This window comes from Nerophis ophidion, linkage group LG13, assembly GCF_033978795.1.
Source record: "Nerophis ophidion isolate RoL-2023_Sa linkage group LG13, RoL_Noph_v1.0, whole genome shotgun sequence".
In the NCBI taxonomy this organism is placed as follows: domain Eukaryota; kingdom Metazoa; phylum Chordata; class Actinopteri; order Syngnathiformes; family Syngnathidae; genus Nerophis; species Nerophis ophidion.
Genome location: NC_084623.1, coordinates 40,881,388 through 40,906,107, shown reverse-complemented (window position 1 = coordinate 40,906,107; position 24,720 = coordinate 40,881,388). Strand labels below are relative to the sequence as shown.

The following is a 24,720-nucleotide window of genomic DNA, read 5'->3' as shown; positions in this document are numbered from 1 at the left end:
TTGTCCAGGAGTATCCATCCATTTATCAATCAATCAATGTTTACTTATATAGCCCTAAATCACTAGTGTCTCAAAGGGCTGCACAAACCACTAGGACATCCTCGGTAGGCCCACATAAGGGCAAGGAAAACTCACACCCAGTGGGACATCGGTGACAATAATGACCCAGTGGGACGTCGGTGACAATGGTGACTATGAGAACCTTGGAGAGGAGGAAAGCAATGGATGTCGAGCGGGTCTAACATATTTATAGTTTATATAAAGTTATATATAGTTATAGTTTATAGATATTTATAGTTCCTGGAACTAAAAAGTTCCTTTGTTTTTTTGTTTTTTTTTTGCATTTGCAAGGCACAAAGTAATGATCCACTTAAAAAAGTTTGTTGGTGGAAACCCTGTCTAAACATGACAGGATTAAAAAAAAAAAAAGTACTGCGTGCTAATTTGGTGAGCTGCATTTAGTTTGAAATGTGCACTTGTCAGACAACAGAATACTTTTACACTTTGCTTCAGTCCATCTTAGATGAGCTCAATAGCCTTTTCTGGGTGTTGTTGATAAATGGCTTTCGCTTTGTACAGTAGCGTTTTAACCTGCACTTACAGATGTAGCGACAAACTGTAGTTACTGACAGTGGTTTTCTGAAGTGTTCCTGAGCCCATGTGGTGATATCTTTTACACACTGATGTTGCTTTTTGATGCAGTACCGCCTGACGGATCAAAGGTCATAGGCATTCAATGTTGGTTTTAGGCCTTGCTTCTTACGTGCAGTGATTTCTCCAGATTCTCTGAACCGTTTGATATTACGGACCATAGATGGTGAAATCCCAAAATTCCTTGCAATAGCTCGTTGAGAAATGTTGTTCTTAAACTGTTGGACAATTTGCTCATGCATTTGGTCACAGTGGTGACCCTCGCACCATCCTTGTTTGTGAATGACTGAGCATTTCATGGAAGCTGCTTTTATACCCAATCATGGCACCCACCTGTTCCCATTTAGCCTGTTCACCTGTGGGATGCTCCAAATAAGTGTTGGATGAGCATTCCTCAACGTTCTCAGTCTTTTTTGCCACTTGTGCCAGCTTTTCTGAAACATGTTGCTGGCATCAAATTCCAAACGAGTAATATTTGCAAAAAACAGTTTTCCAGTTCGAACGTTAAGTATCTTGTCTTTGCAGTCTATTCAATTGAATATTGGTTGAAAAGGATTTGCAAATCATTGTATTTTCTTTTTATTTACCTTGTATATATTTCAAAATGTTGCATTTTTATTTTACTCGCTGTATATTTTCTATTGCCACATGCTTTTTCTAATAGAAAATGATTAGTGTAGTGGAGAACATCCAACTGGCTTCTATGCCTCAATTCTGGATTATGTAACCTGAACAAAACTCTACCAGGTGAAATAAACAAATTGATTATACAGTACAAATAGTAAAATCTATACAATATTTTATAAATTCCAGTTAACTATTCTGTTATTGGCCCTGCGATGAGGTGGCGACTTGTCCAGGGTCTACCCCGCCTTCTGCCCGATTTTAGCTGAGATAGGCACCAGCGCCCCCCGCGACACCAAAAGGGAATAAGCAGTAGAAAATGGATGGATGGATATTCTGTTGTTATAAAGAACCAAAATGTTACCTACAGTCTGTAGGAGACAGGTGTGCTTGTCATACCGTGTTGGAATACTAGAGGGCGCTGCAGGCTGAGGCATAACATCGAGCTGGCAGGAGGTGTGGTAACAAGATGGGAACAGTTTAGACTGTTACTTTTTGACTCTTTGATTTGCCCACATTCATTTGAAGTGGAACAAAATGAAAGGGTGAAGCAGACGAAAGACGACCCCGTAGACTGAATGTAACATGTCATCTTAGGTCGCCTGCATTATTAGTCGCCATAGCGCGTCATTCTATACTGATTTGGGCTCTTGCATACTTGCCAACCCTCCCAAATTTTCCGTGAAACTCCCGAAATTCAGCGCCTCTCCCGAAAACCTCCCGGGACAAATTTTTTCCTGAAAATCTCTTGAAATTCAGGCGGAGCTGGAGGCCACGCCCCCTCCAGCTCCATGAGAACCTGACCCAGCCATGTTGTGAACCTCTTAAACAGGACAATACTGCCATCTACTAAACATAGAATAGAATAGAATATAAATATATTCTACATTTAAGTGCAGTCAAGGAACATGCATTAGGGAGTCTGCTCTGAAGCCCACAGTAAAGAGACGTAACCTCATCACGTCGCCTGGTTATTGACTCCAACCCAATATATTACACCGTCGACGACCAAAATGAAGAAATACCTTTGCAAGTTCTAGAACGATTGGAAACAAGAATTTCAGTTTATCCAGGAGAGTTCGAAGGGGAAGGGGTATGTTGCCTGTAAATTTTGTAGAACAGACTTCTTCATTGAACATGGTGTCCGAACGGATATACTCAGCCATGAATGGTCAGCGAAGCACAAAGCATCCGCAGCGCAGCATCGTTCACAACCCAGTATTATGGGCCACATCGCAAAATGGAGACCCGATGGTGTAACTTATGCTGATAGCTGGAAGCAACATCCCGTTCTCATTTGCGGATGTCTACAACAAATCCGTGAAGGATACGTTCCCGGATTCGGAGATCGCTCGCCAGTACGCAAACGGCAGAACAAAGGTTACTCAAATAGTGAAAGGTAAGTGTTTTTTTTTGTTTTTTTTAAGTAACCAGCAAGCACAGTACAGTTAGTAGAACTGTGTTTTTATTACTGTGTATTTGATAGGTGCCGTCGGAAATTCAACTATTTATTTTATTTATATATATAATAAAATAAATATATATAGCTAGAATTAACTGAAAGTAAAGTATTTCATAAATATATATATTTATATAAATAAATAATGATAAATGGGTTGTACTTGTATAGCGCTTTTCTACCTTCAAGGTACTCAAAGCACTTTGACACTACTTCCACATTTACCCATTCACACACACATTCACACACTGATGGAGGGAGCTGCCATGCAAGGCGCTAACCAGCACCCATCAGGAGCAAGGGTGAAGTGTCTTGCTCAGGACACAACGGACGTGATGAAGATGGTACTAGGTGGGGATTGAACCAGGGACCCTCGGGTCGCGCACGGCCACTCTCCCACTGCGCCACGCCGTCCCTATATATATATATATATATATATATATATATATGAAATACTCGAGTTGGTGAATTATGCTCGTCCCCTCTTAACCACGCCCCCGCCCCAACCACGCCTCTGCCCAACCTCCGACCACGCCCCCCACCTCCCGAAATCGGAGGTCTCAAGGTTGGCAAGTATGCAGCTCTTCAGACCCGATCTCTTCCTTGTTCAAGCCTTCTGTATACAGATAACAAATATCAACGCTGCGGCAGAAAGGTGCTATTTTTTTCTTTTGGCCGCCATTTAATTTTTAAAAATCCTTTTGTACATGAAGATCTCTCCTGTGGGTGAGCAGACCTGCGCACATGTACAGGACACAGACAATGACAGCCAATCAAAGCCAAAGTGTTTCACCAAGTTTAAATTCTATTTGTGACTTCCACCCAAATGCTGCTGAGATAGGCCCCAGCGACCCAAAAAGGGACAAGCGGTAGGAAATGGATGGACAAATATTGGTTAGATTTTTTTATTGTTATTTCTTCTTTAAAAAATGTAACCGAGCAAGTTGCAAACAACCCCTCTAACGAGCACAGTGCAACGCAGGCGATACAGTTTATAACGGTTTTACGTCGGCGAAAGTTAGAGCCTATAGAGCAGGAGTGTCAAACTCAAATACAGAGTGGGCCAAAATTTAAAACTGAACAAAGCAGCGGGCCAAGGTTGAACAAATTAACCTTTTAATAGGGACCCAAACAAGTTTTGCATTGAACATTGAACAAGCAAGGTTTACATAAAGTAACTTTATAGTGACATGCAAAATCGAGTTTCAAATAATAATAATAATAATAATTAAAAAATATCAATGGCATATCAATAAAATTTTAATACAAATTTAATGCCTCTTTTATTTGCAGCCTTCTGAGGCAAATATCAAAATATATTGTAGCGTCCCGAAAGACTTAGTGCTGCAAGGTGTTCTGGGTATTTGTTCTGTTGTGTTTATGTTATGTTACAGTGCAGATGTTCTCCCGAAATGTGTTTGTCATTCTTGTTTGGTGTGAGTTCACAGTGTGGCGCATATTTGTAACAGTGTTAAAGTTGTTTATACGGCCACCCTCAGTGTGACCTGTATGGCTGTTGACCAAGTATGCCTTGCATTCACTTATGTGTGTGTAATAGCCGCATATACTATGCGAGTGGGCCTGCACGCTGTTTGTATGGAGGAAATGCGGACGTGACGACAGATTGTAGAGAATGCTAAAGGCAGTGCCTTTAAGGCACGCCCTCAATATTGTTGTCCGGGTGAAAATCGGGAGAATGCTCGCTTGCCCCGGGAGATTTTCAGGAGGGGCACTGAACTTCGGGAGGATTGGCAAGTGTGAGAAATTGCGGTGTTACAGCCAGGGGCGCCGAAAAGGGGGGGTAAAGGAGACGGATTCTAGGGGCCCATGATGGAACGGGGCCCAGATAGGCCCCTAATGATGATGAAATTATGTGTTGGGGGCCCTGTAAATGTCCTGTTCATGGGGCCCATAATCCCTAGCGGCGCCCCTGGTTACAGCGGCACCGCTGCTGGGTAATAACGGCGGGCCAGCTGTAATGTTAATTAGATATTGCCTCAAAGGCCAAATTAAATTACATGGCGGGCCAAATTTTGCCCGCGGGCCAGAGTTTGATAGCAATGCTATAGAGGGTTCAAATGGACACAATTAGATAATCCATCCATTTTTCTACAGCTTGTCCCGTTCAGGGTCACTGGAGCCTATCTCAGCGGCATTCGGGATAAATAAAACTTGAAATAATTTATAATTGGAATTAAATATATAAAGCACACTATCATTTAATTCGAATAATCGTTGAGTTAATATTAGTGAACCTGTGATACGTTGCATGAATGTATTTTATTGAACTATGATTGGTTACCCGGCACCTACACGTTTGTGGATCTTGAATCATATAGAAGGAGTACTGGTCGGTACCTGGGTCTCAAAAGGGCAGAAATAACTCCGACAATGCAGCTGAGATAGGCTCCAGCATTCCCCGCGACCCCAAAAGGGACAAGCAGTAGAAAAAGGAAGGATGGAACTTTGATTTATTCCTCTGCAAGCTAAGTCAGCAGGTCTTGCTTCTACATGCTAAAGGTCTAAAAAACCTACCACTAACTCCTGAAAAAGCACACACGTATATCCTCTTTCGCTGGCATGTTTTGAAGGACTTCCAAAGTTCCATGCTTGAAACTAAAAAAAATAAAAATTGAACTTGCTTTATTTGCACCGCCACTGACTTTGAGAAGTTATTTTACCTGTCAAAATCACCAAGTGCTGACACACATTAATGAAATAGTAAAATAATTAAATGAAAAAATCGTAAAGTGTAACAATTTTTCAATTAAATTTAGAAATATTTAATCGTATGAGATGTATTTTTTGATAAAAGGGGTCAAATTATTTTTTGTTTATGTTTTTTTTTTTTACATGTAAAACACTTTCTTATGGTCTACATAGCATGTGGTAGTGGTTCTCCGGTCAACAGTTCGCATAAATTGTTTTACAAACCATCTTCAAGCAGCTTTCAGTCTCTTCAGGATGTAGTTTTTAGTGCTTGCATATGGAGTTTACTGACGGATATAAGTTACAACTATACACTACTTTATATCAGAAATGGCAAAAGCGTAGGATGCATGTGCATGTATGAGCCAGTCTGCCCCACAACAAGTGAATAGAGAAAAAGAAGGGACTTACTGACTTCGTAGAAGTATAGTGGCAGACCCGCGCAAAGCTCTTCGAGTCAAACTTGACCATATATGGTAAGGGTGTGAATTCCAATCCTCCAGAAGGTCTTATCTTTGTTTATGTGATATCCAATGAAACAAAAATTGAGCTGTTGGCCACAATAACCAGCAATATGTTTGGAGGAGAAAAGGTGAGGCCTTTAATCCAAGGAACACCAGTCCTACCGTCAAGCATGGTAGTGGTGGTGCTTTTATACTCTGGGCCTGTTTTGCTGCTATTGGAACTGGTGCTTTACAGAGAGTAAATGGGACTATAAAAAAGGAGGATTACCTCCAAATTATTCAGGACAACCTAAAATCATCAGCCTGGAAGTTGGGTCTTGGGCGCAGTTGGGTGTTCTAACAGGACAATGACCCCAAACACGTCATACCATAAATTGATTAACGTGGACCCCGACTTACACAAGTTGAAAAACGTATAGGGGTGTTACCATTTAGTGGTCAATTGTACGGAATATGTACTGAACTGTGCAATCTACTAATAAAAGTTTCAAGTAGGCTAAATCAGGCTAGAATTAAGGTTTTAGAATGAAAATTCCTAAAGTTCTGACTTAAACGTGTAGACAATGCTGAAGAAACAAGTCAATTTCAGAAAACCAACAAATTTAGCTGAACTGCACCAATTTTGTCAAGTGGAGTGGTCAAAAATTCAACCAGAAGCTTGTGGATGGCTGCCAAAAGTGCCTTATTGCAGTGAAACTTGCCAAGGGACATGTAACCAAATATTAACATTGTTGTACATATACTTTTGACCCAGCAGATTCGGTCACATTTTAAATTTATAAAAGAACCAAACTTCATGAATGTTTTTTGTGACACAGAAGTATGTGCTCCAATCACTCTATCACAAAAAAATAAGTGTTGGATCGATTTTTTTCCCCCCCTGTTGACATCAAATGGGGGATAATTTTGAAACGCTTTTTGGATTCGCAATTATGAAGGCAGGCAAGATTATTTTATAAAATCTCCGCCATGCCTACATGGTTAGATTGGAAATTTTCGGGACTCATGAGATCCCAAATACACAAAAACGGGAAGAAATAGGTAAGAAAAGTTGGTTTTGCAAAATAGGTCCCCTTTACATAAATTACACATTTAAAAACAGCTATGTACTTAATAAAACAAAAATAACACAAATGCAATTTTATAATTAGAAAATATTTATTTTTAATGTTTTTTTGCTGAAAACAAAGTTTTATCCAAAGTCCCAAAGAGGGATATTTTAAAACGAAATTTACACCAATTGCGTGATTAATCTGCTTTGATACCTGACTAATGTGACATTTTATTGTGATGATTCACACATGTTAGCAAATAACTGGACTATCACCCATCACTGTCAACAGCTGTCACCTTGTAGATGTCTGAGCCGTCAGGAGAGTCCACGACTACTTGGCTGAGATCAGACATCTTTGGTGTGCTGCTCCTCTGTTAGGAAACCAGGAGACGCTCCATGTGTCCGCCAGGAAATGTTGCAGAATTGGTCCAAGTGTAAAGCTTTAGTGGTGAGCAGGTCCTGTAATGGACATCCACCAACATGATCCACACAGAGACTTGAAAATGAAGGTATTCATTTCCAATTAAAAAAAAAAAGAAATATCTGCACTTCTAATGGTTTGCTGCGTTGTATGCTGACCAAACTTTTTCGAAACTCCTTCCCAGTGTGGAGCAAAGCCGAGTCAGCTGAGAGGACTGAGTCCTGAAGCAGGGGGGCACAGAAAGGTAGGGGTCCCTGTTAAAGCCCTGTAATCCCCATTAATGATCTAAACCTCTAAAGTGTTTTATTTACACGTTTGCTCCTAAGCCTGCGTGTAAAATTGGGTGTTTTATAATCATTTTCATTAAAATTGGTGACCCTCAAAAAGATGGAGGTTATTAATAAACTTGGTTTACTTCATACACAATAACGTGACTATTCAATAAAAGCACTGTGAAATGTTTTTTTCAACACAATGCCATCTTCTGGATTGGATGGAACCTTACAACTCTTCTAGCATTACATCTGCAATGACATGATTTGTTGACTGTCTTTTCCTTGCACAATTACTTGGAATATTTATGTGCGACTGTTATCCCTCTGTGAACTGTCTGAACAATCTTTCTGACTGGCTGTCTTTAAAACTAGGAACAAAGTGGATGCTGAGAATCTCAGAGAATCCCTCTGAGAGAGCAGGAGCCACAAAGTGTTTCCTGTTCACGGAGACAGAGAGGAAGAAGTCAAAGGCATGATGAGAACATGAGAAACGAAGAAAAAGCCACTCACTTATAGCTTTGGAAAATCATGTCGTTGACCTTCATGTGCTTGCTGTCGGACGGCGTCATCTCACGGAACTGGAGAAGACAAAGCATTAAAGAAAACGGCATTGTCAGCAGAACACATGCAATGAGTGCCAGAGTGGACAGGAGAGGTGGGTCGTACTCTGTTGTTGTGTTTGGCTTGTTCAATAGTGGCGGAGAAGAGGAAACAGCGGCAGGTCACGCCCGCTGCTTTGGCAACGTCTAAGTAACTGGAACAGAAAAAGACAGAAAATGGTGATCAGTTACCAATATAGTAACAAAACATACACAGTGTTGTGTCCATCCATCCATCCATCCATTTTCTACCGTCTATTTTTCTAAATAATATTGACACACATTGGCTTTTATAAATACATATTATCAATCAATATTGTAATTATTCAATTAACTTCATCTTTCTCTCTCAGAGCTGCCCTCTGCTGGCAGAAACAGTAGTACCAAGATTCTGGTGCAGTCTTAGAGCAGTGGTTCTCAACCTTTTTTCAGTGATGTACCCTCGTGAAATTTTTTTTAATTGAAGTACCCCCTAATCAGAGCAACCTATTTTTGGTTGAAAAAAAAGAAATCCATCCATCCATTTCTACCGCTTATTCCCTTTGGGGTCGCGGGGGGCGCTAGTGCCTATCTCAGCTACAATTGGGTGGAAGAAGGAAGTTGTGTGGTGAATGAGTGACTGAACCTCCTTCCTTTTCAGGTGCCTTCAATTAGTAATTTAGCCGCCATTTTACCTTGGAATTCTGGGAACTGTAGTTTACATGATTTTGACCGTGAAGGGTAGTGGTTCTCAACCTTTTTTCAGTGATGTACCCCCTGTGAACATTTTTTAAATTCAAGTACCCACTAATCGGAGCAATTTTTGGTTGGAAAAAAGATATAAAGAAGTAAAATACAGCACTGTGTCATCAGTTTCTGATTAATTAAATTGTACACAGCAGACACAGCAGACAACATACGCGACAACATTCAATGACTGAAGTAACAAACTTGCCATTGATACAATACACCGTTTGTACAAGATATGACAGCCATCGAAACATTCAATCTATTAACCAAAGGTAACACAATCCGCTGAAAAGATTATAAAGAACTGGCGTCAGAGCCAACACACTCCCACTGCTAACAGCTAAAGCTAACACACACAGCTTCGTTGAAACCCTAGATCAGTGGTTCTCAACCTTTATTCAGTGATGTAAACCCTGTGAACATTTTTTTAATTCAAGTACCCCCTAATCAGAGCACAGCATTTTTGGTTGAAAAAAACAGATAAAGAAGTAAAATACAGCACTATGTCATCAGTTTCTGATTTATTAAATTGTATTACAGTGCAAAATATTGCTCATTTTTAGTGGTCTTTCTTGAACTATTTGGAAAAAAATATATAAAAATAACTAAAAACTTGTTGAAAAATAAACAAGTGATTCAATTATAAATAAAGATTTCTACACATAGAAGTAATCAACTTAAAATTACCTCTTTGGGGATTGTAATAGAGATCCATCTGGATTCATGAACTTAATTCTAAACATTTATTCACAAAAAAAGAAATCTTTAACATCAATATTTATGGAACATGTCCACAAAAAATCTAGCTGTCAACATTGAATATTGCATTGTTGCATTTCTTTTCACAGTTTATGAACTTACATTCATATTTTGTTGAAGTATTATTCAATAAATATGTTTATAAAGGATTTTTTAATTGTTTTAAAAAATCTCTTGTACCCCTTGGCATATTTTCAAGTACCCCCAGGGGTGCGTGTACCCCCATTTGAGAACCACTGGCATAGAGAATGTGCTGAAGGTGCACTGTTTGAATGATTTTCATTTTCTCTTTTGTATATAACATATTCACCTCACACGTTTACTTCATCAGATGGCTAATTTTTGCATATTTAATGTGAGTAATTATAAATTCAATCATAAAAACTATGTAAACATGGTCAAAGATCCGTTATGGCAGTGGTCCCCAACCACCGGGGTCGATTGGTACAAAGCCGCAGAATAATTTTTTTATTAATTTTTATTCTATTTATTTATTTTTATTTTTTATTAAATCTACGTGAAATACACAAAATACACTTACAATTAGTGCACCAACCCCAAAAAACTCCCTTTTTCATGACAAAATAAATACAGTTGAAAAAAAAACAACCTTTAGCTATTTTCAAAGACATACTGTCAAGTCAAAACTTTATTTATATGGCACATTAAAACACCCTAAGTTGACCAAAGTGCTGCACAGGGAAAATTAGATAATAAAAGCAATACAACAATGATCTAATGAAATAACAAGACACGTTAGTTAAAACTGAGGTAAAAAAAAAGATAACACCCAGGTGATATTTACAGAATGCTTGTGAAAATAAGTGTGTTTCTAGCAAGGTTTTAAAATACTCTATTGTCTACGCAGCCCTAATGTGCAGAAGCACTCTGCTATTTTTAAAGAAAAGCATGATTCAACGATTCTTTAAAGACAGTGCTTTGCTTATTTTGAAAGAACTTCTGGAAGATAAAAAAAAATGTCAAAGATCTTCTGTATTACAGGAGCACTGCCTTTTTAAGGTACTGCCAAAAAATGTATGTCAAACCTTCTTATATTACAGGTGCATTCTGCTATTTTTAGGGCGCTGCAAAAAAAACCCAACTAAGATCATCTATACTACAGGAGCACTCTGCTGTTTTTAAGGTATTGCAAAAAAACCAATTTAAGTGAAAGATCCCGTACGTCACGTACGCACACAATATTTACATGTTATTGGTTACCGTTTACGGGACTCGGTGTCAGGGTTGGTGTTGTCTACGGCGACGCTGCGACCCTCTTTCAGAGCTCGCTCACATGCGGCCACACAACTCTGCCATGAACCCAGCGTGTCCTGAAAAGTACACCAGGGAAAAAAAATCACTAACCTCATTCATGCAAAAATCATAATAAATGTAATCTCAGTGAAGATGTCACAAATCCCAATTGATCTCAATTGCTCCAGAAGCTTTCAGTTGGTTTGGCCGTGTCAGCCCAAGTATGTCCTAATTATTTACTCTAAGAATTTTCACTACTTTTGTCTCTGTGTGGACCTCTAGCTCAGGGGTCGTCAACTTTTACCACTCAAAGAGCCATTTTGACCCGTTTCACAAAATAAAGAAGCTGATGGTAGCCGCAACCATTCTCGCGAATATCTGCTGATGGTCACCCAGATAACAATAATAAGGGCGTGCTATGAAGCCATTCTACGCCTTCTACAACATATACTAACATCTTGCCAGCCCAGTAAGATGAATGTGGTTTCCGCTGATACACGTACATGACTGCAAGGGATATAGTCAACAGCCATACAGGTTACACTGAAGGTTGTGATATAAACAACTTTAACACTCTTACTAATATGCGCCACACTGTGAACCCACACCAAACAAGAATGACAGACACATTTCGAGAGAACATCCTCACAGTAACACAACATAAACGCAACATAACAATTACCCAGAATCCCATGCATCAATGACTCTTCCAGGCTATATTATACACCCCCGCACTCCTAACCCCACCCACATTAACTGATGCACGGAGGGGGTTGGGGGGTTGGTGCTAGCGGGGTGTATAATATAGCCTGGAAGAGTCATGGATGCATGGGATTCTGGGTAATTATGTTGTGTTACTGTGAGGATGTTCTCCCGAAATGTGTTTGTCATTCTTGTTTGGTGTGGGTTCACAGTGTGGCACATATTAGTAAGAGTGTTAAAGTTGTTTATATCACAACCTTCAGTGTAACCTGTATGGCTGTTGACCAAGTATGCCTTGCAATCTCGTACATGTGACAATAGAAGCAGCGAGATGCATCCGTCCAGCCGGCACGCAGATAGCATGGTGTAAAGGCGGGCGATGATATGTTGTAGAGGACGTTAAAAGTAAAGCCATCACGGCACGCCCTCAATATTATAGTCCGAGTGAAAATCGGAGAATGTTAAGGTGATGTCCAGGAGAGGCACCAAAATCCGGAAACCCCCCGAAACAATCAGGGGGTCGGCGATTATGCAGCTGAGCCACATCAGAGTGGCCAAACAGCCGCATGCGGCTCCGGAGCCGCGGGTTGCCGACCCCTGCTATAGCTGAATGTATTAAAATCATATTTTGGTAATTTATGCATGGACACAAATGACAATATTTCTGCTGCACCGATGACCATCACTCACCCTGTTGACGTACACATAACCCTTGGGGATGATGTGTGCGTGGAAGAATGTGGACTTGCCCGCTGCAGAGAAAAGGGAAGCAGTCAGGTAGAAGGTACTGTAAGGGAGGCGTTAGTCTAAATGGAGAAATTCCACATACATGCGGGGAAGCCCACTGCCACGATGACTTCGGTCTGGTTGGAGGTGAGAGAGGCAGACGGCGGGTCATACAGTTGGGCGGTGGAGTCAAGTTTCCTCTGATAATGAAAAAAAAAAATCCATTATAAATCATAACAAAAACTCGAAATCTAGAGCAGTAGTCTTCAACAGGGGTTGGGTGACGCCTGGGGTTGCAAAATTACAGGATAAGACTATTTATTTATATATGTATATATGTATATATATTGTTTTTTTTAAATATATATACACATATACATATATGTATATAAAAATAAGTTTAGGACCCAACGATAGTCACACACAATCTGTGGTGAAATTACTCTCTGCATTTGACCCATCCCCATGTTCCCCCTGAGAGGTGAGGGGAGCAGTGAGTAGCAGCGGTGGCCGCACTCAAGAATCATTTGGTGATTTAATCCCCCAATTCCAACCCTTGATGCTGTGTGCTATACTGGGACAAAATTTATATTTTTTAAAGTCTTTGGTATGACCACTGAGCAAACCACATTACATGTACATTTACATACTTGTATGTAAATATACATATATATCTACATATATACATATATGCAATTATATATATATATATATATATATATATATATATATATATATATACATATATATATACACATATATATATATATATATATATATATATACATGTATGTGTGTGTATTATATATAAACGCACGCACACACTCAAGGACCTATCTCTGCCATTAGTTTGGCTGTCAGTTCGTTATAAATAACTCAACAAGTTATGGGCAGATTTGCATGAAACCTGAAAGGCAGATAGACAAAGTTTCAGTGCATTTATTTCATTCGGCTATTAATACCTCAAAAAGTTACAGGCAGATTTTCATCTACCTTCCAGGAAGTGTCAGAAGTGGGATAAGGAACAAGTCCTTACATTTTATGTGAAGTAAAATATATTTATATAGCGCTTTTCTCTAGAGTCTTCGAGTGTTTTACATTGTGAAACCCATTATGTATATTTTAAGCTACATTTAAGCCAGAGTGGGTGCCACTGGGAGCAGACAGGTAAAGTGGCTTGCTCAAAGACACAACAGCTGTGACTAGGGTGGCAGAAGCAGGGATCGGACCTGGAACCCTGAAGTTACTGGCACGGCCATTCTACCACCCGAGCCACACCACCCCACAAAAGTGTGACGTATAGTGAATTGTATTTTTACAGTGCTTTTCTCTAGAGACTCAAATGTTTTACATAGTGAAACCCATCTTAAAGCTATATTCAAACCAGTGTGGGTGGCTCTGGGAGAAGGTGGGTAAGGTGTCTTGCCCAAGGACACAACGGCAGTGACTAGGATGGCAGAGGCTGGGATCGAACCTGGAACCCTCACATTGCTGTCACGGCTGCTCTCCCAACCGAGCCACACAAGCTTTATCTACTGTGTATCCTAACAGCCCCGCCTCCACCCACGGATACAAATACGGTGGGTGACTGACAAGAGGCCGTTTCTTTCATTTTGCTATAGCTAGCTCAAAAAGTTATTGCTGGATTTTATCCACCTTTCAGGAAATGCCAGAAATGGGTAAAGAGAAGAGTCATTAAATTTTGGGCCTAATCCGGATCATCATCTGGATTCAGGGAACCTTTACTATTGAGAGATAGGACTTGGTGGAGTTCTGTGCTCGACTGAGTCATTATTGTATCTGTTTGTCTTATATACTCAATTTTAATACTATCACTAGTTTAATACAGGATGTCAGGCAGGATGTAGCGCACAGTTCTTTTATTGTGAAGTTCACATGGTAGGCTTTGGAGCGCTTGGTGAATGTAATGTGATGATGTGACTGTGAGCGAGAAAAAGTTGGCTATTGATAAATGTCACATGAGGGTTTTTTTTTCTTATTTTGTCAGATCTGACTTTAATTATAAAACTTGGCTTACATCACTGTCTAGGACGGGGGTCGGCAACCTGCGCCTCTGGAGCCGCATGCTGCTCTTTAGCGCCGCCCTAGTGGCTCTCTGAAGCTTTTTCAAAAATGTATGAAAAATGGAAAAAGATGGGGAAAAAAATCATATTTTTTGTTTTAATATGGTTTCTATAGGAGGACAAACATGACACAAACCTCCCTAACTGTTATAAAGCACACTGTTCTTATTAAACATGCTTCACTGATTCGAGTATTTGGCGAGCGACATTTTGTCCTACTAATTTTGGCGGTCCTTGAACTCACCGTAGTTTGTTTACATGTATAACTTTCTCTGACTTTTCTAAGACGTGTTTAATGCCACTTCTTTTTCTGTCTCATTTTGTATACCGAACTTTTAACGTTGTGCATGAATGCACAAAGGTGAGTTTTGTTGATGTTACTGAGTTGTGTGGAGTGCTAATCAGACATATTTGGTCACTGCATGACTGTAAGCTAATGGATCCCAACATGCTATTTAGGCTAGCCGTATGTACATATTGCATCATGTATAGGTATCAGGTATATTTGAGCTCATTTGGTTTCCTTTAAGTCAATCAATCAATGTTTATTTATATAGCCCTAAATCACAAATGTCTCAAAGTCCTCTTAATTCAATTTATATCTCATGACACACTATATGTATGTAATATGGCTTTCATTTTTTTGCGGCTCCAGACGGATTTGTTTTTGTATTTTTGGTCCAAAATGGCTCTTTCAACATTTTGGGTTGCCGACCGAACAGTACTCGTTCATAACTCAAAGACCACCTGAATATTACACAATAACAAGGTACTTTTAGGAACAGTTCGTAATTTTCAAACCTAATTGTATACAGAACATATAAAAATAGGAGTCCCCACTCCATCTATACTTCAGTTTGGAGGTCCTTGCTCTGAAAACGTTAAAGACCCCCGGATCAAGACAGTTTGGACAATACAGTATAACAATACATCTGGTGATTGTTGCCATTTTTTTCCGCTGATAGCCCAGAAAAAACAAAATTTACTACAATACATAATACACTCTCAGGGCATTGAATCAATCGCAACTGGACTGTTCAGATTGTCTTAGAAGACATTTTCCCTCTCATGAGCAGGCTTCATCAGTTCATGCTCACATATTTATATCAAACAGATGTAGTCCAAGGGCCTAGAGTCAGATCAAAAATATTTATCCTCTACCGGCAGGGGCATGCCCCGACAAGAATGTTTTTGCTCTATTTTGGTGTGAAATAGCAGCTGATAAGATCCAAAGAAGAGGGACCTATGCCAGCACAACAACACTCATTAGGATGGAAGCACACTCTTTAGTTCTCTTTCTGCAAATAAAACACAACCCTCTTCTGAGGACAAAAAAGTGCCTATTGTAGACAGGAAACCGGATAGTTTGAAAAGTGGGGTGAGGGAGGAGATCTACCTTATATTTCGGACTATAAGTCTCAATTTTTTTCATAGTTTGGCCGGGGGTGCGACTTATACTCAGGAGCGACTTATGTGTGAAATTATTAACACATTACCGTAAAATGTCAAATAACATTATTTAGCTCATTCACGTAAGAGACTAGATCTATAAGATTTCATAGGATTTAGCAATTAGGAGTGACAGATTGTTTGGTGAACGTATAGCATGTTCTATATGTTGTAGTTATTTGAATGACTCTTACCATAATATGTTACGTTAAAATACCAGGCACCTTCTCAGTTGGTTATTTATGCGTCGTGTAACGTATACTTATTCAGCCTGTTGTTCACTATTCTTTATTTATTTTAAATTGCCTTTCAAATGTATATTCTTGGTGTTGGGTTTTATCAAATAAATTTCCCCAAAAAATGCGACTTATACTCCAGTGCGACTTACATATGTTTTTTTTTCTTCTTTATTATGCATCTTCGGCAGGTGCGACTTATACTCCTAAAAATACGGTATGTCAAAGTTTAAAAAACACCCTGATCCCCCACATACGATGTTGTCCTTTCAACCCTCCCTAAGAAATTCAACATTTTAGCCTCTAACAAATAACTGGACATAGCACTTTTGGTCTCAGGTCCACCTTGACCATTGGTACAATTGAATGGAATGCTAAGAAGGGTGATTCTATCCTAAAGACTGTTGTTGTGCTGGCGGAGGCCCCTCTTCTTTGTATCTTAACAACAGTCTTTTCCTTACCACAATATCCTGGAGAGGATAAATACTTTGGATCTGACACCAGGCTCTCAGGCTACCTCTGTCCTAACAACATCTGTGAGCCTGAACTGAACTGAACTGCTCAGATGAGAGGCTAAACGTCTTCTAGGACAATCTAAACAGTCAAGTTGCGACCCATTCAACGCCCTGAGAATACTATGGCAGGAAATTTTCACTTGTTTTTATACTCACTGGGTCAAATTGTGGCAGGCTGTAGGGAGCGCTTTTCCAGCCCAGGAAGTACTCCTCTGGAGTGTGGAACTGTAAGCCTAAATTCAGCGCAAACTGTAGAAATAAGAGATGCAGAAATTAAAACACACAGTTCTCCTATTTAATGAACTAGAGTTGGATTCATTTTAAAAAAATACACTCAAAATGTGCTTCAATATCGTCATGTACCGTACTTCCATTTCTTCATAGACAACTTAGCTTTGTATCTGAATGCATAATTATTAAAGCTAATGATTGAACTGTGTCATTTGCAAGCAAGCACTAACAGATGCAAGTCACATTTATTTTCCAACACGTTCAAAAAAAGTGGTCTAACCAGTCGGTCACTGCAGGAGAAGTCCTTCTTCTTCTTCCCTGGTGCCCAGTTCTCAGGCCGACCTGCAGCATCTTTGAGGTCAAATTAGAGGATGTCACTGTACATACTTTGTGTATACTGGAGTGTATGTGGTTTATGCACTGTTCTCATAGTTGTCTTATGATCTGCTCATTTGACTCCAACAATGTTCATTAAATTGACTTAGCAATAGGGAGGAAGTGCTTCGACTAAAGTTGTATAGTTTGCTCTAAATACAAATCAGTGCATATGCATTTATTAACAAAAGGCAACCACAAATATCAATTGAATTGTTGCTCAAACGAATCCTCACACCCTTATTATAATCAAATGACAGCAGTCATTTCCATTAGACTATTTCATAGTTTAAGTGATTTGGTTCACTTAAAGGCCTACTGAAACCCACTACTACCGACCACGCAGTCTGATAGTTTATTTATCAATGATGAAATATTAACATTGCAACACATGCCAATAAGGCCTTTTTAGTTTACTAAATTGCAATTTTAAATTTCCCGCGCAGTTTCTTGTTGAAAACGTTGCGGAATGATGACGCGTACGCGTGACGTCACAGACTGTAAGGAAATATTAGCGCTGCCCCACTAGTGGCTAAAAGTCGTCGGCTTTAATGGCATAATTACACAGTATTTTGGACATCTGTGTTGCTGAATCTTTTGCAATTTGTTCATTTAATAATGGAGACTATAAAGAACAATGCTGTTGGTGGAAAGCGGTGGATTGCAGCTGCCTTTAGCACCGAGACACAGCCGGTGTTTCTTTGTTTGTTGTGAAGCAGAGCGGTCAAGCGAACATGTTTTCTCTACATCAACCAGCATGTCTTTGGATGGGAAAATTGTGATATTAAGTCTTACCGGAGAAATCAGTGGATGATGGGACTTCCTCCTGCAGCTGTCAAAAAAGGCAGCTGTGAGTTTGGCTCCTCGGCTTCTCTCTGAGAGGCTGCGTGTTCACTGCAGCCATCCGACCTCAAGGTATGTCTTTACAATCTTTTCCAATCTTTAAAATCTCACTAAAACACTATTAAAACAATAAGCAGATAAGGGATCTTCCAGAATTATCCTAGTAAATGTGTCTAATTACATCTGAAACGCTCACACTGCCGCTGCCCGGAGAAGTCGCTTTTTTTTTTTCTTTTTCTAGTCCTTCACTATCAATATCCTAATTCACAAATCTTTCATCCTCGCTCAAATTAATGGGGAAATTGTCGCTTTCTCGGTCCGAATTGCTCTTACTGCTGGTGGCTCCCATTATAAACAATGTGAATATGTGTGGAGCCCTGCAACTCGTGACATCACACGCACATACTTCCAGTAAAGCCAGGGCTTTTCTATTAGCGACCAAAAGTTGCAAACTTTATCGTCGATGTTCTCTACTAAATCCTTTCAGCAAAAATATGGCAATATCGCAAAATGATCAAGTATGAAACATAGAATGGACCTGCTATTCCCATTTAAATAAGAAAATCTCATTTCAGTAGGCCTTTAAATTGAAAATATCAAAAACATTTTGGTTTTCATGAGCTATGTACTAGTATAGTGTGTCTGGGTGGGAGTCCTGTGTTTGAAAATGATGTGTACCACTTTCAGAGATCACATTGAGTTCCCCTTAACACATTCCCATTTTGCCCAATGAGAGTGTGCTGAAGCACAAGCATGGGATAAAATGTACATTCCTGTAACAAATGTATCATTAAAGTTATTATTAGCATTTCTGTAATCTAGTAACAACATTTCATGATTAATATCCATAAAATAACACTCTTAATAAATGACAGTTGTATAATTACGCATCTGATTGGGAAGAGTGGGTGTACAGTATTTGTTTCACCTTAATAGAGTTACAAGCATTTACCTATCTAAACTCTGTTGCACTCCTAGCTTAAAACTAACTAGAAAAATGCAGCACTCATGCATTAACACGCTGTTAAAAACATTAATTGGCCACATGTGAGCCGCATCAGAGTTTAACGACCTGGAATATACAGTTTCTGTGTGGTGTTGGAGTTGTGAAAATGACCAGTTTTACTGGATAGTAGTTTTTTGCTAATGTTTTTTGGTGTGGTTATAAACAGTTTTACTCCATAAAGTGATCGATGGACCTCATGTCCTCTTTACAGAATCTCAAAAGACGTTACAATAATTGAACAGTGTTGACGAACATTGTTTTATCTGCTGTGACAGCTTGTTGTCCCATGTCACTCACAGAGTTGCGTTGCAAAATCGTACAAAATAAATTATGTGTTTACTTTGTGCAGGGCATAGATTTGTTGTGTGTGCGTGAGCAGTGTACAATCCCGCAGGCGCACACCTTAGAGGGAACATTGCTTAATACAGATGTCTAGCTTGTGTGCCATGGTGTGCTTACCCGTTGTGTAGCTGCTATCTTCTAACAGCCTATATAGCCTACCATGTTTACTAGGGCTGCAAATCTTTTGGTGTCCCACGATTTGATTCAATATCGATTCTTGGGGTCGCGATTCGATAATATATCGATTTTTTCGATTAAACGCGATTCTCGTATCAAAAACGATATTTTTCCGATTCAAAACGATTCTGTATTCATTCAATACATAGGATTTCAGCAGAATCTACCCCAGTCTGCTGACATGCTAACAGACTAGTAGATTTTTTTTAAATACCTATTTTTATTAGAAAAGGACAATGTTTTATCAACTGATTGCAATAATGTAAATTTGTTTGGACTCTCAAACGAACCAAAAACATGACTTATTTCATTTTTGTAAAAACATTGGACACAGTGTGTTGTCAAGCTTATGATATGTGATGCAAGTGTAAGCCATTGTGACACTATTGTTCTATTTTTATTTTTTTTTATAATTGTCTAATGATAATGTCAATGAGGGATTTTTAATCACTGCTATGCTGAAATTATAACTAATATTGATACTGTTGTTGATAATATTCATTTTTGTTTCACTACTTTTGGTTTGTTCTGTGTCGTGTTTGTGTCTCCTCAATTGCTGTTTATTGCAGTTCTGAGTGTTGCTGGGTCAGGTTTGGTTTTGGAATTGGATTGCGTTGTTATGGTATTGCTGTGTATTGGTTTGTGGATTGATTACAAAAATAAAAAATAAAGTGAAGTGAATTATATTTATATAGCGCTTTTCTCTAGTGACTCAAAGCGCTTTATATAGTGAAACCCAATATCTAAATTACATTTAAACCAGTTTGGGTGGCACTGGGAGCAGGTGGGTAAAGTGTCTTGCCCAAGGACACAACGGCAGTGACTAGGATGGCGGAAGCGGGAATCGAATCTGCAACCCTCAAGTTGCTGGCACGGCCACTCTACCAACCGAGCTAAACCGCAACGTGCAATAGCGCAACGTGAGAATCGCGATTCGTATTCGAATCGATTTTTTCCCACACCCCTAATGTTTACCTTTTGTTAATTTCTTTGAAGACAACACAAGGAAAGAGCCACTTTGTGTGCTAATTGGAGATCATTTAGCAATTAACTGGCTTTTCAGATTTGCACAAGTAAATATGCTGCAGGACTAGCTTATATTGGAGGTTTCAGATATAAGACACTGTCATCTGATACTTGTTTTTTTTGCTGATATCAAACCAATATCCGAAATGAATATTGGATTGGGACATCCCTTGTGACGGTGCCCAGCACTCTGAGACCTGGGTTGGATGATATGTATGTGGTTGTCATGGCATGATGCAACAATAACACAAATTAAAGAAATTAAAGTAAGAAACTAACCAACATGGAGTAATTTTGAGGGTAAAATACATCAAGAATGTAAACGATAATACATTGGAAACAAAGGATTGAACGTTTCACATCCAAGCTGGCTTACCTCCAACATAAAAACTCTGAGTGTTGTCAACAGGAACACCATCATTGGCCTGTCAAGGAACCAAACACACAGATGAGTTGTAACAATACATATTTGATAATCTGCTCCAATAATTACAAAGACTGTTTTTTTTAAAAAAAGGAGTATTAGCATTTACCTTTTCACACAAGTGATTCCACATTCCCATCGTTGGTTTCCTGTAGATTCCGGGTCCAGCTGCTATAAACACCTTAGTGACAGACAAGAATCATCTTTGTGTACACTCGGATGACATTTTACTAGTCGGCATAATAAATAGGAAATGTGTAAACCTTTATTTACACTTATTTGTAAAAACAATGTAACAAAATGTATATATGATGTATATTCATTCTAAAAAACCAATAAGTATGACATATGAGGTAGTACAATTCTACACCTTCGCAAGCTACAACCTATTTATCTTGGCAGCCCTCGAACTGGCTGACTGAAAGCAACAGTCGATTGTCAACCATTGCTTAGATCAGGGTGTTCAAACGGTGTCGTGGAAGCCATTTGCGGCCCGTAGCTTCTTTTTTTACTGACTAACGACCCATTCTACAGATACGGATAAACATTACACAAAAAAACAAGAAGAAAAATAGGAAAACTTTCCAAAAGTATGGGATTATTTGGATCTTATAGCGCCAAATAAGGCAAAAGTTTTACAATTCCTGTTTAATATGCAGCTCTTTGACAAGAATTACACATTTTACATTCCTTTCTGCAAAACTGTTTGGAATTTTAAAAAAACAATTATTTTTGCTAACCGGCAATAATTTTTATAAATAAATGATAAATGGGTAGTACTCGAATAGCGCTTTTCTACTTTCAAGGTACTCAAAGCGCTTTGACACTACTTCCACATTTACCCTTTCACACACACATTCACACACTGATGGAGGGAGCTGCCATGCAAGGCGCTAAACAGCACCCATCAGGAGCAAGGGTGAAGTGCCTTGCTCAGGACACAACAGGCGTGACGAGGTTGGTACTAGGTGGGGCTTGAACCAGGGACCCTCGGGTTGCGCACGGCCACTCCCCCACTGCCCTACGCCGTCAGCAGTTTTGAATTTAGTTTGTCTTTTGACGACAATGTATTTGAGTTTTAGTCAAATTTCATTAATCTAAACTGATTTAGTTTAAGTCTACAAAATTACATCACACTTTAGTTAGCTAAAATTACAGTAAACTTAGTCGACTAAAAGTATAAATGATGAGGCCTTTTAAAAGTTTATTTGAAAGCACAATTATTTAGACTACCTGCAAAGCATTTATTTAACACAAAAGTATAATGCTTTTAGACTTAGGTCAATGGGAACTGCACTTACAGTTAACATCTCCCATGTTTGTCCTTTGTTTACAAAAAGCCTGCAGCCACTTTTATTGATAAGGACGTTAAACATTACTCAAGTCGGTCTGACCATCTGTGGCGCCTCAGTCATCGAAACAAGAATGGCAAATACCTACGGTGTCTGAGAAAGGTCACAGCAAATGCAAACACCACAAGACAATATAACGCCACAACAACAACTTTCAGCTACAGTACGATTGCAGAAGCCACAAAAATAAAAACGCCACAAGACAATAATACAGAGCACAACTTTAAGCCACAAATGACGCGATAAACACAATGGAAGTCACGGACCAGATGCTGCTGAGGCGAGATGTTGAAAACTGTGTACATAGCATATACGCCATGTTTGTCCTATTGCGCTTAGCCTGCAACCTTGCTTGCTCCTAGTTCACTTTTGGTAAGCTAAGAGCAAGATCTTAACATTTCCGGCCGGGGCTTACTAAAATTTGTAGAATAACCAAAATACCACCATTTTTTTCTACATCGAATTTTATCTTTGATATTTCATAAAAAACACTACTGATATTTTGATGCCAAAATGACTGTTTAAAGCAGCATTAGGTAACTTTTCAACCTTCATAAAATATTTTCATAACTTTTGGGATGATACAGTGACTTATAACTAGTTGAAAAAAAACCTCTGTCATGGCCTAAGGGGGTCTATATCTTTTTTCCTTGCACTTAGCAACCTTGAGGAGGGTGGCAGGAACCCTGCCGTGCAAAAAAACTACAAATGTGCTGACTTTCTTTACAGCATACGTTTTTCCCCCCATTCCCCATTCTTTAAAAAGAGGGAAGTCAGTGCAAACGCCTACGTGTTGCCAGAAAACTAAAGAAAAACAAAAAGAACGCCTACATGCAATTAATGCTATCATGGCCGAAGCTGTAAAACAACTAAACAAACAAAAAGTTTTGTCTGAGGAGACAAAGCAAAAAGAAAAACAGAGCTTACCCAAATAAAAGGACAGTCAGGATCAACATTGCCTCAGCTATCACTTGCTGGCGTGAGCAATGAGGAGGGATTTTCGGCCAATGTTATCTTTGCTCTGTTCCTGATAAACTAGTAAATACTTTTCGATGCTCAAATCAAAATGGTACTGCTAATGTTAGCTATCAAAAATTTGTGTGGTAACAATAAATGGCCACCACACTACTTCCTTCGAAAAAAAACTCTTCCGCCGGTCTTCCTTTGCTTCGGACCTGCATCCGCCCCGATACATTCTTAGTAGTAACATCATGCTTGCAATCCAAGATTATTTCTTGATAGTATCTGCTATTTAACATCAGCACAGTCATTAAAGAAATAATATTTGTTTATTACAACGGACATCATGTCAGTTTGACACTATATGCGCTAGTCCTCATAGGAAATCTAGTCTTCCTTCTGGCAAAACACTACCACATTGGTCTACTGGCGCAGCCAAAATCAACCAAAACCAAAAGTTCTTAGGGGCTTTAAAAAACGGACTTCCACGTTTTTGCAAAGATTCCCTGAATAAACCAACTTGGGTCTCAGACTTAATGATGAGGAAAAGGGGTCGTGCATGTATGTTTACGTCAACTTCAGATAGTCCTTTCTATTTATGAATAATAATTATAAAAATAAAATGGTGAAACGGGACTGAATAAGTGGGTTCCATTATATTGATATGCTTGCATTTCACTCATTTTAGACCAGGGGTGCCCATTACGTCGATCGCGAGCTACCAGTCGACCGCGGGGGGTGTGTCAGTCGATCTCCAGCCAGGCTTTTAAAAAAAATAGACCTAAAAATTAGTGATCATCAATCTTCACCAAGACGTCACTTAAATGACATTCACGGTACCGGAGGGTCTTGTGAGATGACGCTGGCTGCTGCAAGATCATTATTATGAAAATATGACCGAGAGGAAGGCGAGAAACACTTTTTATTTCAACAGACTCTCGCGCCGTACCTTCTGTCAAAACTCTAAAGGCCGACTGCACATTTCCTATCTTCACAATAAAAGCCCTGTATTTAGTTAGCGCAGGCAGCATGAAGCAGGGCTTTTATTGTGAAGATAGGAAATGTGCAGTCGGCCTTTAGAGTTTTGACAGAAGGTACGGCGCGAGAGTCTGTTGAAACAAAAAGTGTTTCTCGCCTTCCTCTCTGTCATTTTTTCATAATAATGAACTGGCAGCAGCCAGCGTCATCTCACAAGACCCTCGGGTGCCGAGAATGTCAATCAAGCAAGCTACGGAATTTGCCGCCAATGTTTTTCTTGTAAAGTGTATGGAAGC

The 24,720-nt window shown here is 39.3% G+C and overlaps 1 protein-coding gene and 1 long non-coding RNA gene across 4 annotated transcripts in view; one reads left to right on the top strand and one right to left on the bottom strand.

The window, feature by feature from the left end:
• Nucleotides 1-5,911: 5,911 nt before the first annotated feature.
• On the top strand, nt 5,912-9,093 carry LOC133564562 (uncharacterized). Its single transcript, XR_009809301.1, has 3 exons — nt 5,912-7,470; nt 7,567-7,626; nt 8,030-9,093. It is a non-coding gene; the product is annotated as an uncharacterized LOC133564562 (long non-coding RNA).
• pnkp (polynucleotide kinase 3'-phosphatase) overlaps nt 7,047-24,720 on the bottom strand; it is a 25,858-nt gene continuing 8,184 nt past the window's right edge. For 2 of the 3 annotated variants that reach the window (XM_061918932.1, XM_061918934.1), the window contains 10 exons: nt 21,244-21,315; nt 21,087-21,135; nt 17,222-17,292; nt 16,867-16,959; nt 12,530-12,626; nt 12,391-12,452; nt 10,966-11,075; nt 8,324-8,411; nt 8,168-8,235; nt 7,047-8,094 (listed from right to left, as the gene is read on the bottom strand). In XM_061918932.1, coding sequence (XP_061774916.1) covers nt 7,974-8,094; nt 8,168-8,235; nt 8,324-8,411; nt 10,966-11,075; nt 12,391-12,452; nt 12,530-12,626; nt 16,867-16,959; nt 17,222-17,292; nt 21,087-21,135; nt 21,244-21,315 — 831 coding nt within the window. In that variant the 3' untranslated portion in view covers nt 7,047-7,973. The remainder of the gene's footprint in view (nt 8,095-8,167; nt 8,236-8,323; nt 8,412-10,965; nt 11,076-12,390; nt 12,453-12,529; nt 12,627-16,866; nt 16,960-17,221; nt 17,293-21,086; nt 21,136-21,243; nt 21,316-24,720) is intronic. The other variant, XM_061918933.1, reaches the window with a different exon arrangement.